This window comes from Zootoca vivipara, chromosome 1 (genome assembly GCF_963506605.1).
Source record: "Zootoca vivipara chromosome 1, rZooViv1.1, whole genome shotgun sequence".
Classification (NCBI taxonomy): Eukaryota; Metazoa; Chordata; class Lepidosauria; order Squamata; family Lacertidae; genus Zootoca; species Zootoca vivipara.
Window position 1 is genome coordinate 43,432,313 of NC_083276.1, and position 18,063 is coordinate 43,450,375.

The 18,063-nt window shown below is 43.2% G+C and overlaps 1 protein-coding gene across 1 annotated transcript in view; it reads right to left on the minus strand.

The window, feature by feature from the left end:
- Window positions 1–15,549, minus strand: part of LOC118083562 (cytosolic phospholipase A2 epsilon) — a 41,464-nt gene extending 25,915 nt beyond the window's left edge. Inside the window, exons 1-5 of the mRNA XM_035112075.2 lie at window positions 15,440–15,549; window positions 13,540–13,626; window positions 11,351–11,423; window positions 1,727–1,863; window positions 696–824 (exon numbers count right to left, since the gene is read on the minus strand). Coding sequence (XP_034967966.2) covers window positions 696–824; window positions 1,727–1,863; window positions 11,351–11,423; window positions 13,540–13,626; window positions 15,440–15,466 — 453 coding nt within the window. The 5' untranslated portion in view covers window positions 15,467–15,549. The remainder of the gene's footprint in view (window positions 1–695; window positions 825–1,726; window positions 1,864–11,350; window positions 11,424–13,539; window positions 13,627–15,439) is intronic.
- Between the last annotated feature and the right edge of the window lie 2,514 nt (window positions 15,550–18,063).

Here is an 18,063-nt window from a genome sequence, read left to right on the forward strand (position 1 = left end):
GCAGACATAGTAGGCTGAATGGCCATTGAGCAGACATGTCCCACATATGTATTGCGATACCTTAGTACAGTATCTCTTGTTGGGTTTTGTATCTAAGAACCATAACGAGTAGGAAGCTCTAGGTAATTGTTAGAGGGTGCCAATTTCATGTGGGAGGCTAATCACATGAGGGCGTTAGGTTGCATGGCAAAGATGGTTTGGAGAAGAGAGCAGTTCTGGGAATATAGGTTCATCATCCTTGGTCTAGGTAATATCACATAGAGTGCTGCAATTGGAACCTCCACTCTTTGTACAAACCCTTCATTCTTACAGGTAGGTAGCCGTGTTGGTCTGGGTCGAAGTAAAATAAAAAAATCCTTCAGTAGCACCTTAAAGACCAACTAAGTTTTTATTTTGGTATGAGCTGAAGTGTGCATGCACACGAAAGCTCATACCAAAATAAAAACTTAGTTGGTCTTTAAGGTGCTACTGAAGGAACCTTCATTCTTTTAGAAGGAGGGCAGGACACTATAAAAATTTTAAAAAATTGTCCAGTAGCACCTTAGAGACTAACTAAGTTTGTTCTGGGTATAAGCTTTCATGAAGTGTGCATGCATTACATCAGACCAACATAGTTACCTACCTGTACCTGGCAGGACAATATGTGAGAAATGCAAAGAAAGCCCAGTTAAGAATTGATCTCTATGCCTGCTCACCTGGGGATTCAATTCAAATGTCATAAAAACTGATTCTCCAAAGGGGACTTTAGCTATGTCAAATAAAATGACACGGTGGTCATCATCTCGAATAACATCTTCATCCCATAGGGTCAATTCTAAAACATTCTGTAATCAGAAAATAAAAAGTATTATGAATGAATAATGGAAACACAAAGCTGAGAGAGAGAGAGAGAGAGAGAGAGAGAGAGAGAGAGAGAGAGAGAGAGAGAGAGAGAGAGAGAGAGAGAGAGAAGGCTAGTTTAGTCCAACTGTGGGCTACAAAGGAGAAACAGAAGCGTGCTACATATACATGTGGGAAGGATCTATAAAACAGGAGTACTCGCTTACATGAGAAAGAGCCTCAAATCGAATTGTAGGGCATCTCTAGCTAAACTAAAACTAAAAATAAAAAATCTCAGGTAGCAAAACTGAAAAGACCTCTGCTGAGACCCCTAGAGAGTTACTTACTGCCAGACCATAGCTGCCAAGTCTCCCGTTTTTTAAATACAAACAAGCATAGAAGTGACTTCCCATGCTGTCTCTGCCCGATTTCTGGTGCCAGAAGGAGCCTCCCTGGCCGGCAGGAGCTGCTTAGAAAATCCGGGGGAATTACGGGATATATCGCCATTCGGGATAACAGTGGGAAACGGCTTTAAAAATGGGGTTTTCCCGTGAAAAACGGGAGACTTGGCAGCTATGTGCCAGACACTGTAGGTGATACTGTGTTAGATAGGCCACTGGTCTGACTCCTGTGTAGAACAACTAATAATGTGGAGATCTGTATTGCATTGCATTGTATAATGACTGTACTTGTATCTGAATAGCAGATACTTTTCGAAATGGTGGCAGCAAAACAAAGGAAGCTGCGATAAAGGAGAAGCCTAGGTTTATTAAGAAGAGACTCTTTAGGGCACAGTTTAAAGTCAGTGAAACAAAGAAGTGGTCACAGATGCAGAAGAGCAATAACTAGGGCAACATGGAGATAATTCTCCTAGAGGAACCTATGCATAAACCATCTTTTATTCTACCTTAACTTGGCTCTGGATCCTGAAGTAGAATGTTTCATTCCATACTGGATCTTTGCAATTTGCCACTGTTTTGGTCCGAACTTTCTCACATGAAGCCGTAGGCAGCCACAAGGTCACATAACAATCTGTTTCACTTACTGTAGGGGAGAATATAGAGTAATTCATAGTTTTAATTATGGCCAAAATGAGATTAGCATACTGGATTAGACTGAAGATTTAGTTCAATCTTGTGGGTGTAGCAGATTCAATGTTTTCAGGGTGTACTGCGTGTTTCTTAACTATTGCAAGAGGAGAGCTTGATGTTTGGAAGCAGTGGCCCAGTTCATAAATCATGGTTAATGACTTACAACATAGCCTCTAACATTTCTCCAATGAAAATAGGGATGTCCTGTTTAATAATAATAATAATAATAATAATAATAATAATAATAATAGTAATTTTACTATTTATATCCCACCCATCTGACTGGGTTGTCCCAGCCACCTAGATAAAAACATAATAAAACATTAAACATTTCAAAACTTCCCTATACAGTGGTGCCTCGCTAGACGAAATTAATTCGTTCCACGGGTCTTTTCTTATAGCGAAAAATTCGTCTAGCGAATCCCATAGGAATGCATTGAATTTTTTTTTGAATTTTTTTTTTGCCCATAGGAACGCATTAATTGAATTTCAATGCATTCCTATGGGAAACTGCGATTCGCTAGATGAATTTTTCATAAAACGCATTCGTCTAGCGAGGCAAGGTCCGCTTGAAAAATCCTTTCATTAAGCGGAAATCTCGTTAAGCAGGGCATTCGTTAAGCAAGGCACCACTGTACAGGGCTGCCTTTAGATGGCTTCTAAAGGTTGTATAATTACTTATCTCATTGGGTCAGGGATTGCATAACTCCATACCCTCCAACATTTCTCCAATGAAAATAGGGCTGTCCAAAGGAAAAGCGGGACATTCCCGGACCAAATCAGAAACCGGGGCGGCTTCTGTAAATCCAGGACTGTCTCTTGCTTTGCTGTTTCCCAATCATGAGCATGAGAACCAAGCTCTGAAAACTATGCAGACACATTTTAATTCTTGAAAATGTATGGCAAATCATTTTTAAAAGAGAGAAAGGCTGGGCGGGGAGCAATGTTTACTTCTACAAATCTCATTCAAGAAGTCATTATTTCTATTTTGTCCAGCAGGAGACTAACTCTCATTCTCTACTTACATAAAAGGCAGGTGAATAACGTACCATCTCACGTCAAATATAAAATCAAACAGAACAAATAATATTCTTAGAGCAACATTCCGCTGCATGTTCCCATCTAATTAAACATGAACTTCAGTTTTATTTCCACTCAAAATCCTCTCCCACTCCACAAATATATGCACAAAAAGAAGGAAGTAGACTGTCTTCCATGTCAATAGTTGGGTCCGTCTGTCTATCCCAGTGGTGTGAAATTGGGAAACAAGGCTTTGGATTCAAAATTAAGAACCTAATTTCTTCAGCTGCGCTTTTAAATGTATAGACGAGAGCCATACTCAAAGCCCCAACCCTCAAATTCCCATCTCAGTGGTTCTATATTGCGGGATAGCCATGATGAAAGGCAATGTGGGCATATTAAGAAGAGGCAAGGAAGAAAGCCAGACACACACCTATTGGAGATTCTGCTTGAAAAAATGTATTCACTTTTCCTCATTGCTATAATTCTCTCACTTCCACAAGTACTGCAGCCCTTGGCAAGATTTGATGCCCTCCTCAACCCTCAAACTGTCTTCCCAAAGCTGTGTAAACCAGGTGCTGGGCTTTGGGAAAGAGGCATGTGGGCTCTGACAAGGTCCTAGAGTCCTCCCTCCTCCTTCCCAAAGCCTAGTTAGTGCTTTCCCAAATTTGGCCAGAGCCTCGTGGCTCCTTTCCAAAGTTCAGTGCCTTGCTTAGCCAGTTTTGGGAAGGCAGGGCAAGGGCTGGGAAAAAAAAATTGACCTAAGGCATTCAAATGTGCTGTAGCCCAACACTGTCTGTGTTTACTCGCTTTCGATTTTAATTTGCTCTATTTATATGCTTCTGATTATGCGAGCCCCCAAAAACTTACGCCATAGTATGTTTTCTTGCTTTTAAGGTACCACAAGACTCTTGGATTGTCCTATTTTTGCTACAAGAGATAAACACAGTTACCCCACTGGAAATATACCGTAGGAGATGAGATTATCTCTTGGCTAACGAAAGAAACAGCTGTTGCTCTTTCCAAATTCCTGTGTGGGTTAAGAAGCAGCAGGATCAATGAGGTGCTTTTCCTGCCTATTTGCATCCATCCTACTGAGGATTCTCTGCTCCTTTGAACAAAGGCATGTGGTTGCACTGTCAGACATTGCCAACCAGGAAATGTGCTCTGTTTTGTGCCTCACCTGCATCTTATCAAGATCTGGCTGCAACTCTGCCGTGGTCACTCTTTTGACCTCCTTAATGCCTTCCTAGCTTCTGAATGAATGACCTATTTGGTGCCCATTTATGACCTTTGTGAAAAGAAGTTGGGGATTAGGCAGAGCCTAATGTAGCCAGGATTTTTGCCCTGGGGGAAGCCTCCAGCGGGGCACCATTGAGGCTCTCAACCTGTGTGTGTATGCAAATGTGTGTAGAGAGGGATTGCCAAACTGGTTCTTTGACCCAGGTGAAATAAAGCCTAGTTTTATCCCTGGGTTTTAGGAAGGCTTCCCTCTTTCTATGTTTGTGCACTAAACACGCAGATTGGCTCCTTTCCAGCACATTATTAGGTGAAAATCAGAAACAGTTTAGAGTTTAACAAAGTTATACTCTGAAGTGTAACAAAGAAGAGTCTTGTGGCACCTTAAAGACTAACACATTTATCATGGCATAGGTTTTTGTGGCCTATAGTCCACTTCATCAGATGCATGAAGTGTGTGGTTTGGTAGGAGACCAGGGGTCAAATTCCCCACTCAGCCATGAAGGCCACGGGATGAACTTGGGTCAATCACTGCCTCTCAGCCTAACCTACCTCACAGGGCTGTTGTGAGGCTCAATGGACAGGAGAAGTGTGAAAAAGACATTGAGTTCCTTGGAGAGAAAAAACCTGAGACATAAATGTAATAATGAAAAACAAAAGAAAAGTGTTGTTCTAAGTTTGCAGACATTTTGTATTTGCACGCACGCATGCACACAAAACATATATTGCATACATACACACATACCTCCCAATTTAGCAGAACACTCCATATATCTGATAAAAGTGGGCTCTAGTTCTGGGACCCTCCAGATTTTTGGACTACAACTCCCATCAGCCCCACCAGCATAGCCTGGAGCTGATGGGAAATGTAGTCCAAAAAACATCCAGAGGTTACCAGATTGGTGAAAGCTGGATTATGTCCTAATAAATTTGCATTTAAGAGGCATAAAGAATCTATATTCTTTATGCTGCAACAGAATAACATGGCTATCCCTTTGGAAGTTCTGAAGCAATAATAGGGATTAGGCAAGAAGTCTGCATTTCTGGCACTCGGGAGCAGGGTGTGTGGGATGAAGAGAGGCCTCCAAAAGACAGGGCAGCAGAGGAGGGGAAGCCATGTTTCAATAATGGAAAGCAGTTGGGAGAGAATGTGTTCCCTGTTATTGCTTCAGAAGCTTTCAAAAGCCATTATTTAGGTCTCTACTCTCTGTTGCTGTGGGATGTTGTTCCCCATTCCTCCATTCCACCTTCTTATGTATCAATGAAGGAAATCAAAAGGCTCACTTTACATTCATGCTGTCCTTCCTTCTCTTCTGTCTTTTATGTGGCCAAACAACATTACACCACCCTGATCCACACCCCTGCTAACAATTCGCTGGAGCCTCTTCCCTATCTTTGCTGCTCTAGTAACACCTGCCTCTCCTGTGCCAGGAACTCATCACCTTCACTTATAAAATTGATACCATTTTCCACAATATTTCAACCTCTCTATTCAATGACCCTCATCCATCTTCCTAACTTCTTTGCTACCCCCCCCCAGTAAAAAAGGTAAAGGTAAATGACTCCTGGACGGTTAAGTCCAGTCAAAGGCAACTATGGGGTGCGGTGCTCGTCTTTCTTCAGGCCGAGGGAGCCGGTGTTTGTTCACAGACAGCTTTTCTGGGTCATGTGGTCAGCATGACTAAACCGCTTCTGGTGTACCGGGACACTGTGTCAAGTGCCAGAGTGCATGGAAATGCCGTTTACCTTCCCGCCTTAGTGGTACCTATTCATCTACTTGCGCTGGTGTGCTTTTGAACTGCTAGGCTGGCAGAAGCTGGGATGGAGCAATGGGAGCTAACCACCATCGCGCGGATTCAAACCGCCAACCTTCCGATTAGCAAGCCCAAGAGGCTCAGTTGTTTAGACCACAGGGCCACCCGCGTCCCGTCTTACCCCAGTATCTCATGAGAGATCCACTCTGCTGTCCTCACCTGAACTGCCACTTGATCCTTATCATATTATCTGCTGCCTCTTCCAGATTATCACCCACCCACATCACCCAACTGTTTCTCTTCTCTGACTCTTTCCCTACCTTGTTCATCTTTGTCACTGTTTCTTCATCACCCCTTTCCCCAAAAGCCTTACTTTGCCTTAGCCTAGGCATCCCCAAGCTGCATCCCTCCAGATGTTTTGGCCTACAACTCCCATGATCCTTAGCTAATAGGACCAGTGGTCAGGGAAGATGGGAATTGTAGTTAAAAACATCTGGAGGGCCAAAGTTTGGGGGTGCCTGCCTTAGCCCATCCTCACCATCTCACTGCCAGCTGAGCTTGTTTCCCATTGCATCTTAATTCACTCCTGCTGTCTTGATTTTCTCTCTTCCAATCAGTCTTGAACCTACTCCAATCTGGTTTACCCTCTGCACACTACTGAAGTTGTCCTTGCAAACCAGAGATCATCTCTTCTTCACTGCCATTTCTAAAGGGCCACTGAAATTACTAGTTTTGGTGCTTCGCTGCATGCATTAACAACTTTACTAGCCAGCGGTGAGCTTGTGTTTATTATCTAATGTTAAAAAGAAGAGCAGTGCGATCCTAGACATGTCTACTAAAAATAAATCCCACTGAATTAAGTGGACCGGATTCTCAGGTAAGTGGATATACTGATTGCAGCCTAGTATCATATATCCGTTTACCTGAGAACTAAACAGGACTTACCTTGGAGTAGTCTTGCTTCAAAGCTCTACAACATAACTCGAACTGTTGAGACTTTTCAATCCTATCCTGTCCCATTTAACTCAATGGGGCTCACCTTTGAGGTGACATGCATAGGATTCCACTCTTAAACTAGTAGCCTTGTCCTGATTTAGATAAATATGTGAGGTGCAGAAATGTGCTTGGTGGCAGTTGTTTTTATTTCCTGCATATATGGAAATCCAGTTGCACAAGATGGGAATATCTGAAGCATCTGAAAACCCATACAGTTTCATGTAAGAGGGCCCATTTTGCAATACTTGCTGCCTCACCCAGCTGGAAAGAACCATGAAACCACAAGAATATACTCTGTAAATGCCGTGGCTCTTTTATTGAGATTTTGTCTTGCTTTATATTAAGGCAAATGATTGAACTACCCTAGTTTACAGCATCCAGCTGATCTAGCCATAAGAGAAGCACTCCTTCCTGTATATTGTCAGATCAAGGGCGTACCCACCATGCGGCAAGTTAGGGCAGCTGCCCTACTCTAGAAGCAGGGCTGGTGGGCAGAGGCGGAGCACAGCCCGGCGGAGCGCGAGTTCGCCATTCCCGCCGCACCGCGCCGCACCCTCCCTCCAGCTCCCCGTCGCGCCCTCTGGCAAGGCCAAGCGCGGCGGGGAACCAGAGAGCGCGGCGCGGCGGGCGGGAACGCTGAACTCGCGCTCCGCTGGGCTGGGCTCCGCCTCCGCCTACCAGCCCTGCTGCTAGGGAGGGGCACAGCCCGGCGGAGCGCGAGTTCGCCGTTCCCGCCCACTTTGTGGCCCCTCCCCTTCCGTGCCTTGGCCCCTCCCCTTGCCCCCCCCTAGTTTTGATCCTGGGTACGCCCATGTGTCAGATAGCTGTACTAGAGATGGGTGAATCTGTCATTTTGGGGGTTTCTCATTCTCTCATTTTTTCCATTCTTAAGTTCAATTCTCTGCATTTCACATCAGTTTCTGGGTTGTCCTCCCTCCCTCCCTCCCTTCCCCTCATGACAATTCATCAGCATTTTTGCATTTTTTCCCTCCCAATATACAGATATGGGCAAAGCAAATTTGCCTGCTAATTTACATATTACTGCATGTTACTTTCACTGTTATACATTTTTATGCACACCTTGCAACAGCATATGCATTTTCCAAAACACATTACTTGGTTTGCAAGCTGCAGTGCAGAATTCGGAAAAGTGAAAATGCTGACGGATGGCTGGGCTTCGATTTGCATATTGTTTCGGAAAGCCTAACCTGACTTGGCTCAACATCTCTCCACCCAGGCTGGGACTATTGCACAACGAAGTAGCTCAGACTGGGAGTTTATATAGGAGCCAGAGATTCCATCCCTCCCTAGTTCTTAGTCAGGCCCTGATCCAGGCAGGTGTTTCTGTGCACTTCCCCCTCCTCACATGCAGCTAGCCTTGCACTTTAGCAGTGGCTCTGAAACTTCTGCCTAGCTCATTCCAAACGGGAACACTTACTTCCGGGTTTGCAGTGTTCAGGAGCCAATTTGTTCGGCAACTGAGCTGTTCGAGAACCAAGATACAACTGTATTGATTTAGTGGTTTGTTTGTTGCTTTTATAGGATATTTCATTTTTTAATGTTTGATGTTTTCTCGTGTTTTTATATACGTATGTATTCCCAGAGTGGAAACCCAGCCAGATGGATGGGATAGGATATAAATTTTAAAAATATTATTTTATTATGTTCTTGTATTTTTTTAAAAAAGTCTCTAAGTTGGTTCTGGTACCTTTCAGAAGGGAGACCACTGCAGCAGCAACCACAATGTTGGCTCAGTTCAGACATCATGCCAGTGAAGTTTATAATAGTTCAGTATGATGTCTGAATTAGCAAACTGCAATTTGCAGTTGTTCATGAAATCAGAATTAGGGTTTGAAGTCTGAAAGTGTTTCGCAAACTATAGTTTGAGACAATCATCGTTTGTCAGGATGACATGTGAACTGACAGACCATAGTTACAGCCATTGATCTGCCTCCTAGAGAAGGGGCCATAGCTCAGTGGTAAACATATGAGTTGCACGCAAAAGTTCCTAGAATCAATCCCCGACACTTTCAGGTAGGGCTACAAAGGCCTCTGTCTGTAACTTTGCACAGCTATTCAGCCAGCTGCCAGCTAGATGGACGAATTGACTTGGTAAAGGACAATTTCCTATGTTCCTCCACAGATATCGAGACACAGAATACACTACTTCAATGAGCACTTAGAAAATGAAAGCAGACAAGTAGTTTTAAGCCATCACTCTCTAAGGAAGCGCAAACCACAATTTGATGTTCTTATTTGTATAGTTAAGATAGAACTTTAGGCTATTGATAAGATGGAGAAAGAAAAGAAGAATTAAGATGGCGCCTGTGACGCAGCAAAAATAGAAAAATGAAAGTTTCTCCCTGTTTTGAGGGAAGTGGGAGATGCTTGTTGGCTGACTTTGCAGTGATTCGAGACAATAATTTGAGATAAAATACAGAGCATTTGTTTGCAGAACTATCATTAAGTGTGAGACAGAAGGCTAAATGGATGTCTAGCAGCCCCCCTCCTAGGGCCCGGGAGGGGGGATTGGGTGATCTCTGAAAGCTGATTGATCGTCAAATGATTTATATCATTTACATTGCAATATGCAAACATATGCCTAACATCAAAGACAGATTTGGACAACAGCCCGAATGGGAATAACTTAACAATTTAATAATATGGGAGTTGCTGACTCATTAAATTTCAAAAGAAGATTTGGATAACAGCCCGGATCGGAGATTGTAATGAGGAAGGAGAAGCTGCGCTGCCAAACAAGTTGGAAATATATAAATTTTTAAATAAAGCTATACTCAATGGATGTAAGGATATATGATTTTGGACATGATTGAGAATCGCAGAGCCAGGGATGGAGAACTTTAAAGTGATAAGATCGGAATGTGGAAAACAGGAAAACAAGAAGAAGAGCAGGAATGAGAGATCGGAAATATGCTTCAGAGGTCCAGACTATGGGGAGTCCGAAAAAAATTAATAATGAACAATTTGGATTACAATTTGGTTTTTTGTTTTTGTTTAGTTTATTGTTTTTAATTGGAATATTGTATTTGGAATATTATTATTGGCTGTTTGTATTGGAAAACTAATAAAAATGATTTAAAAGAAAAAAGGAAAAAATGTTTTATATGTGTTGTATATGCAATATAACACTGTGACACCAGATGGTGCTGTGGAGTGCCATCTTTCCCAACCAGATTTCCCTGTAGGAGTTTACAACACATTTAAGTGAAACGCTTCTTTGATGTGCCTATATCCAGCCCTAGTTGATTGCATAGGATGGGTAAGATCGGAAACAAAGACCCTGTAATTTATGATCCCCCCCTTTGCTCTCTATATATATTGCTGAATTGGCTTCTTAAAAGCCAATGTGAGCAGTCTGGAAGATATTTGAACAATATTTTGTTACCCACTATTGGGTAATGCGGGTTCTCCTTCCTGAAGAGCACGTGTTGCGGTGGGAGCCAACAAACTACCCCCTTTGCTGCTGGGGCGGGATAGTTTGGATTACCGCTGTGGTGATTGGACCACAGGTTGTTGCTGGGGTAAAAGACATGTTGCCATTATTTGATTGACAGCCCTGGGGTATAAATAGGCAAGCACGTGTTCAGATCCCCCTCTTTGTCTGCGTACTTCGGATCTCCCTCCCTCCCTCCCTCCCTCCCTCCCTCCCTCCCTCCCTCCCTATTTTTAGGCTTCTGTGTTGACCTTGCTGTGCCTGTCATGGGGTCATCCGCATTGATGTGGGGGCCCAGTAGGAATTTTTTCCAGTTGGCTGATTGGCTGGTGCCATCTGGTTTTTGCCTGCTGCATAGCAAATCGTCACAACTTGTTAGGTTGGCGGTTAGGCATTGGTTAGTTTGACGGTAATGGAGGGGTATTGTTGACTGTGGCTACCCCTCCAATTGGTAAGGAATCCAGGGGCTCGACATGCTTTTGTCCGTATCCCCCGGTCGGGGGCCAGGGCCTCGCAAGAGCCCCTGGGAGCCTGAGGGGAGAAGGGTCGGGTCAGACACACCTGACCCCCTGTCTCTCCCCAGACGGTTTTCCTCTGACTGACTTAGATGTCAGTTCTGTCCATAGGGGACAGGTGGTGGAACCAATGCCTACGCAACCACTCACATATTTTGTATTTTAATAAAGTTGTGGCCAAATTCATGCCAAAAACCCCAAACAAAATTCTGTCTGTGGTGTGAGTTATTTGAGGGGGTGGTCAGGGGACCTCAACATGCAATAATGATTCGTTTCCTTAAAAAATAATAATAACCTATATAGATTATTTTTTCAGAAAACCACATAAAAGTTCAAAGCACTAATTTCACCCATAAAATGCCATTAGCAATGTTATGAAAAACTTTGGTTAACATTATTGGTCAGGCATGCTCAATATTTTTGGAATAACAAGGAGCCATAGTAAAGAATGAAAATACTTACAATAATCTTCTCGACGGACATTCAACATCCGTATGATTCTTACTGTGAGCAGATAGCATGGTGATTCTGTACTCTGCAGAACAAGACAAAATATACAAATGAACCTTTCAAGTGTTGAATGTACTTCTTGTGATTCATAAGCTTTCTGGCCCATCTCAAAGAAAGTTAACAAATTTCTCTCCATTTCAGATTCTTAGAGAAGAATTCCTAGTTTATCCTTCTATCCATGCACCCAACACACACACACACACACACACTGCCCTTCCTCTTCCCGTTTAAACCATCCTTATTCACAGTGAAATCAACAGCAGTGGCAACGAAGTTTGTGGGAGAGAGGGGAAGAAGCAAGGTCTCACACCCATCTCTGGTCACCACTTCGAAATGGTACACTGAGTAGACCCTAAGAGCCCTTTAAAACTATTTCCAAATGGGTCACAGAGTGCAGGTCCTGAACATCAACAACCACAGGCTCAATTTGTAATATATGAGTATTTGTATGAGTATTCTATGTGTACCACTTTTCAGGCCCAAATCCTCCTATGGTTCCTAAAGAAGAAGAATTGCATAAACATATAACAGAGCAGTAGAAAAACTAAATGCCAGATAAAATGAAAGACACTAAAAAGTCTGGGAAAATAAAAATAAATTCTTAACTTGGTGCCAAAAGGATATCAGACCCAGTGATAGGTGAATTTCCCTAGGAAGAGCATTCCAAAATTGGTAGTAGTGCCATAACCAAGAAGGCCCAGTCATGGATTGCTGTGACCAACTTCCAATTAGGGTTGCTAGACTCAATAGAGGACAGGACTTCTGTGCCTTTAATTGCCCTGCTCTCTTTTGAGTCTGGAAACCTTAAAGAGAAACCAGCAGACCCTTTGCTTGGACATTAAACAAAGGGTCTGCTGGTTTCTCTTTAAGGTTTCCAGACTCAAAAGAGAGCAGGGCAATTAAAGGCACAGAAGTCCTGTCCTCTATTGAGTCTGGCAACCGTACTTCCAATGGTCACCTTAAAATTTCTATATGAACTGAAAAAATTCATTGTTCCTTGTTCCTGATGTAGATCGTTATTCTCTAAATGGCCTTGGTCCTGTATACCTGAAGGAGCGATTCCACCCCCATCGTTCAGCCCGGACACTGAGATCCAGCACCGAGGGCCTTCTGGCGGTTCCCTCACTGCGAGAAGCAAAGCTACAGGGAACCAGGCAGAGGGCCTTCTTGGTAGTGGCACCCGCCTTGTGGAACGCCCTCCCATCAGAGGTCAGAGAGATAAACAACTACCTGACATTTAGAAAATACCTAAAGGCAGCCCTGTTTGGGGAAGTTTTTAATCTGTGATATTTTAATGTATTTTAATGTGTGTTGGAAGCCGCCCAGAGTGGTGGAGGGACAGGACGGGACCCGGCCAGATGGGCGGGTATAAATAATAAATTATTATTATTCCCTCCTTGTTCCTGATATAAATCTTCCCTCACCCCTTTCTCTCCTGGCAAGGGGGAGAACCATTTTGTGATTCACCTCAGGTGCCAAAATGTCTAGGGCCAGTCCTGGACTCGATAGATAGCAAAAATGAAGAACGCAGAGAAAAACATTTGGAGATGGTTTGTTGTTTTTTGCCTAAGTGTTCGATATTTGGTCAGAATTGTCACACCTCCAGTACAGTTGCAACACTCCAAGCACCAAGGGGACAGAGAAAACCTTCCCCCTCTCTTCTGCTGCCACCAAAGCAGGTGTCACCAGGTAAAGGAGGTCGAAGGGTCAGAAGAGTTCTTCTCCTGTAATGTGCATCTTAGAATTGAAGGTGGGCGTTGTGTGTCACTAGGCTTCATACTCCAAGTCAAGGAATTACAAACATTGCCGACATCACTAATTTGTGGAAATAAGTGGGACAGATTTCCAACGAAAGATGTATAGGCTGCGATCTTAAGCACAGACAGAAACTCCAGCAAAGCAAATGAAACCTTGCTTCCAAACAGATGCATTTATAGAGTGAAGTCAAACCATTTAAAAAGAAACGAAAACGATCAAGGTGTGAATGCTCAGGGAATTTGGCCAAAAAAATTACTCCACACTTCCAACTGCAGAGGCCTTGCAAGTAGTATGCTCAAATACCTGTTTGCTGTATCCCTCAAAATAAAAACAAACCCTCAATTAAGTCACTCTCTTTTGTCTTCTTCTCCAGGCAGCAGTACCTTGCATTCAGCATCCTGTTGGACAGTATTCTGGTGCATCCGCTGAACAGCTACAGTTCCCGATGTTTTAGTTTTGCTATTTAGAATCTGTCCAAAAAGAAGAGAAAGCACAATGTTTGGTGGGAGGGGTGATCAAGTCCCCCCCCCCATCTCTCATAATTCCCATTCTTGAAGAGTGTTTATTACAAATACCCAGTGGTTTTTTTCTGGGGGGGGGACACCGCCACAGGGGTACGCATACCCCTAAACATTTTGTGAATCCAAGTTTGGCCTCATTGAGGGGCAGTATTTCAAAATGAGTAGGAAAATGAGAGTATCCCTAAACATTTTTTTAAAGGAAAAAAGCACTGCAAACACTCATCTATTATGCAATGGTATGAGGACTCCGCTGTGCTTGCTACATTTGAACACCTTCCTTATAAACGTCAGCTTTGTGTGGATACCTATCTGGAATTTGGATGACATATCAATTCATATGTTTAAATTAAGGTGAATGTATTGGCGGTCATTGAATTTTTAGGGTGAGCTGATGGATTTTCCCCCCTTCCCCCTTCTTCTCTCTTTCTTTGTTACATTTGCAATTAAAAATATATATATATACTTAGGGTGGCTACATACTCATCACTAAATAGACAACAAAAAAGAACACAGAGTTGCATAAAATGTAGACATATTTATGCAATTTTAGAAATTGTGACTATAATTTAAATAGAAATACAACACATCTGTATTGTATGTGACCCAGGTGCCTGCTCAGTTTGCTGTCTTGGTGCTAATGGTTAGTGAGCTGCTTGAGCTCCCCTGTTCTACCTTCTTAGGGTTATGTCTCTTTAAAATGCGCTTGGACTGAGCCACCCTTCAAACAGAGGACTGACCTCTGTAAAGTAGGACAAATTGCCACCCTGTGTTTACTGAATCACAGAAGTGTCTGCGATGGATAGTACAAGTGATTGCTTCTCCCAAGATCACGTCTGTTGACTCATGAAAAACATTTGACCCCATTAGAAAACAAGCAGTCAGACACATGCCTAAAGAACCCTATCGACAAGCCAACTGCCCATTATAAGATTCTTCAGAGACACAGAAATAAAATTACTGTCTTTTCCCATCTATAAGACACACCCATGTACAAGACGCCCCCAATTTTTGGGGACTCAGATTTAAGAAAACGAGGGAGATGTATCCGTGTATAAGACGCCCCCTAATTTTTGACATTATTTTTAGCGGGGGGGGGGGGGAACTAGTCTTATACAGGGGAAAATACGGTGATAATAATTCTGCAGTTAGGTTTCAGTTGTATATTCACTTATCTGGGTGTTAAGTCTCACTGAAACCAATGAGGATTGCATTCTATATTACAATGTTTAAAATGTAGCTTCTTTCCCCCATCAGATCTGAAAAGAAGAATTTCACTTATCATGCATGAGAGAACAAAAAAAATCTTAACCTGTTCCCTAAAAGTCAACAAGTTAAGTGCCAGATCAACTTCCTAAGGGATGGAAACTGAATAAACACTAGTGATGAAAAAAGCCCTACTTTGTTGTCTCCTGCTTAATTTCAGATGCTGATGGCATTCTGAGGTGACCCTGAAGATATGTGCCTTGCTTGTTTTACTCGTTTCACCTCGCTGTATAAGGAGTACAGTATTACATTTGAGTTTTGCATTTGCAAACGCTCTCCTTTACAATCTGTCCTTTTTGTACCTCTCAGCCCACAGTTACTCACAATGTGGAAATAACCAGTCTATTAATGAAAGGCTGCTCCCTTGCAAAGGCTTGTGTGATATGGAAAAAACACCAGCTTTGTATCAACAATCCAGATAAGAAAAAAAGGGAATAGCATGCATAAGTGCAGCACATTCAGAGCCCCTAAAACAGCCGCTTGGTTTTATTATGCCTACCTGAGGGAAAACAGCAGGCGATCCCATTGTAGAAACCACTGAATTCCTGCCACATGCTATTAAGAGCACTTCTGGAATGTAGCAGTGTCTCCTGAAAGATAGTTACAGACCTCGAAGTGGGTAAAAGCTGCGTAGCAGCAGGTGCTATAAACTGAGTCAGAGCCCCACCTCTTTTGGGATTTCAGAAGCAGAAAGATCCCCACCCACTTAGCTTGCACTGTGCACAAGTCTGTTGCAAGAAAGGGGTGTGTGTGTGTGGTGTTAGCATACCTGGAACAAGGGAAACCCGTGTTCCGTAGATTCCACAACAGAAGCTCATTGGTTTTTGCTCATGAATAAGTATTCTAAGAGGGACACGGGTGGTGCTGTGGGTTAAACAACTGAGCCTAGGGCTTGCCGATCAGAAGGTCGGCGGTTCAAATCCCCATCACGAGGTGAGCTCCCGTTGCTTGGTCCCAGCTCCTGCCAACCTAGCAGTTCGAAAGCACGTCAAAGTGCAAGTAGATAAATAGCTACTGCTCCAAGCAGGATGGTAAATGGCGTTTCCGCGTGCTGCTCTGGTTCACCAGAAGCAGCTTTGTCATGCTGGTCACATGACCTGGAAGCTGAACACCGGCTCCCTCGGCCAATATAGCAAGATGAGCACCGCAACCCCAGAGTCGGTCATGACTGGACCTAATGGTCAGGGGTCCCTTTACCTTTACCTTTAAGTATTCTAAGAACGGCATCCATTGGTGGCACCATGCTAAGGGCCCCCGAACTCAGGTTGTTGTTGTTGTTAATTAAATTTGTATTCCATCATATACCCACAGGTCTCAGGGCCGTTACAACATAAAATCACAAACTACATAATAAAAACAAAACAACCTAATAACTTATGCATTACCAAGGAAGAGTAAGCATCACTCTCTAGAGGACACAGATTTGCATTTTCTAATTTTTCTGCATAGCGGTAAAGGTAGAAATAATTGCTCTAATTTGAATTGAAATAAAATACATCTCACCATAATGGGGAAGACTGACCCATTGACCTGGGTGCCTGTTCAGTCTGCTGTCCAGGCGCTAATTAGCAATGAGCAACTCTGTGGTGCTTGATGTCTCTTCTTAGGGTTCTTGATCTATGAGCAGGACTTGGATAGACTAGCCTGTCAAATAGAGGACTCCTTCAAAGGAAGGGCTCTCCATTGACAGCCTTTCAAATGGGGGGGGGGGTTGTCCTCTGTAAAGTAGGACACACTGCCACCCTATTTCTTACAGTTCGGATCACTCCCTCCCATAAAGATGTGCTGACCACACCCTGAACCCACTCAGTCTTACATACCCCCAGTTGGTTTCATTTGTGATACAATTTCTTTAAAATTGTCAGTGGCTTACATAAAGAAAAAGCATCAATTGTGTTTGTGTGTGCATTTGGCCTTCTTAAACGTACATAAATGATTAGGTGTGACTATGTGGACAGGTTTTGCTTATAGTTTCACGAATTGGGTTTCTTTATACTGGTGCAAACACAATGTTATTTCCCATAACGTTATTGTGGGGTTAAAGGTGATTACAATCATTATACAGTGGTACCTCGACTTATGAATGACTCTACTTATGAAATATTCTACTTACGAAGGAAAAAAATGGCCACGCGCTAACGATTTTTTTTGACATCCGAAGGGAGCAGATAGCACAGCGGCGGTGAGGGCAATGATCCGGCAGGAGGCCGGCAGGGCAGCGGCGGTGAAGAGGGCTGGATGAAGGGCTTCCTCAAAGAAGCAGGAAGTGCGGCGGCGGCAGCGGGAGGGGGGGGCGAAAAGCGGAGCGCTGAGATGAGATCAGCTGTTCCGCGGCTTTAAAGCGGTCTCCCTCGGCGAAGCCAGCAGAGCGGTGGCGGCAAGGGCAACGATCCAGGCATCTCAGCGCTCCGCCTTTCACCCCCCGCTGCCGCCGTGCCTGCCGCGTTTTTTCCGCGGCTTTGGGGCTTTTTTCTAGGCTCCGGAACAAATTAATCCATTTCCAATGCATTCCTATGAGAAACCGCAATTTGACTTACAAATTTTTCTACATACGAATGTGCATTTGGAACAGATTAAATTTATATCCCGCCATTTCCCCCACATCAAGACTCAAGGTGGCTTACACAAATTAAAACAACAAAGATAAAATACAAAAGTTAAAACATATAAAAGAGAATAGTTAAAAAGTAATTAAACACTAATAGAATTAAAACCATATTTTAACAAAACAGAGATAGTAAATTTTTTATTATTATTATTATTATTATTATTATTATTATTATTATTATTATTTTATTTATACCCCACTCATCTGGCTGGGTTTCCCCAGCCACTCTGGGTGGCTCCCAACAAAACACTAAAACAGAATAAAACTCCAAACATTAAAAACTTCCCTAAACAGGTCTGCCTTCATATGTCTTCTAAAAGTCAGATAGTTGTTTATTTCCTTGACATCTGATGGGAGGGCATTCCACAGGGCGGATGCGACTACCGAGAAGGCCCTCTGCCTGGTTCCCTGTAACCTCACTTCTCACAATGAGGGAACCGCCAGAAGGCCCTCGGCGCTGGACCTCAGTGTCCGGGCTGAACGATGGTACAACACTATTAAAAGCCCTTTCCTAA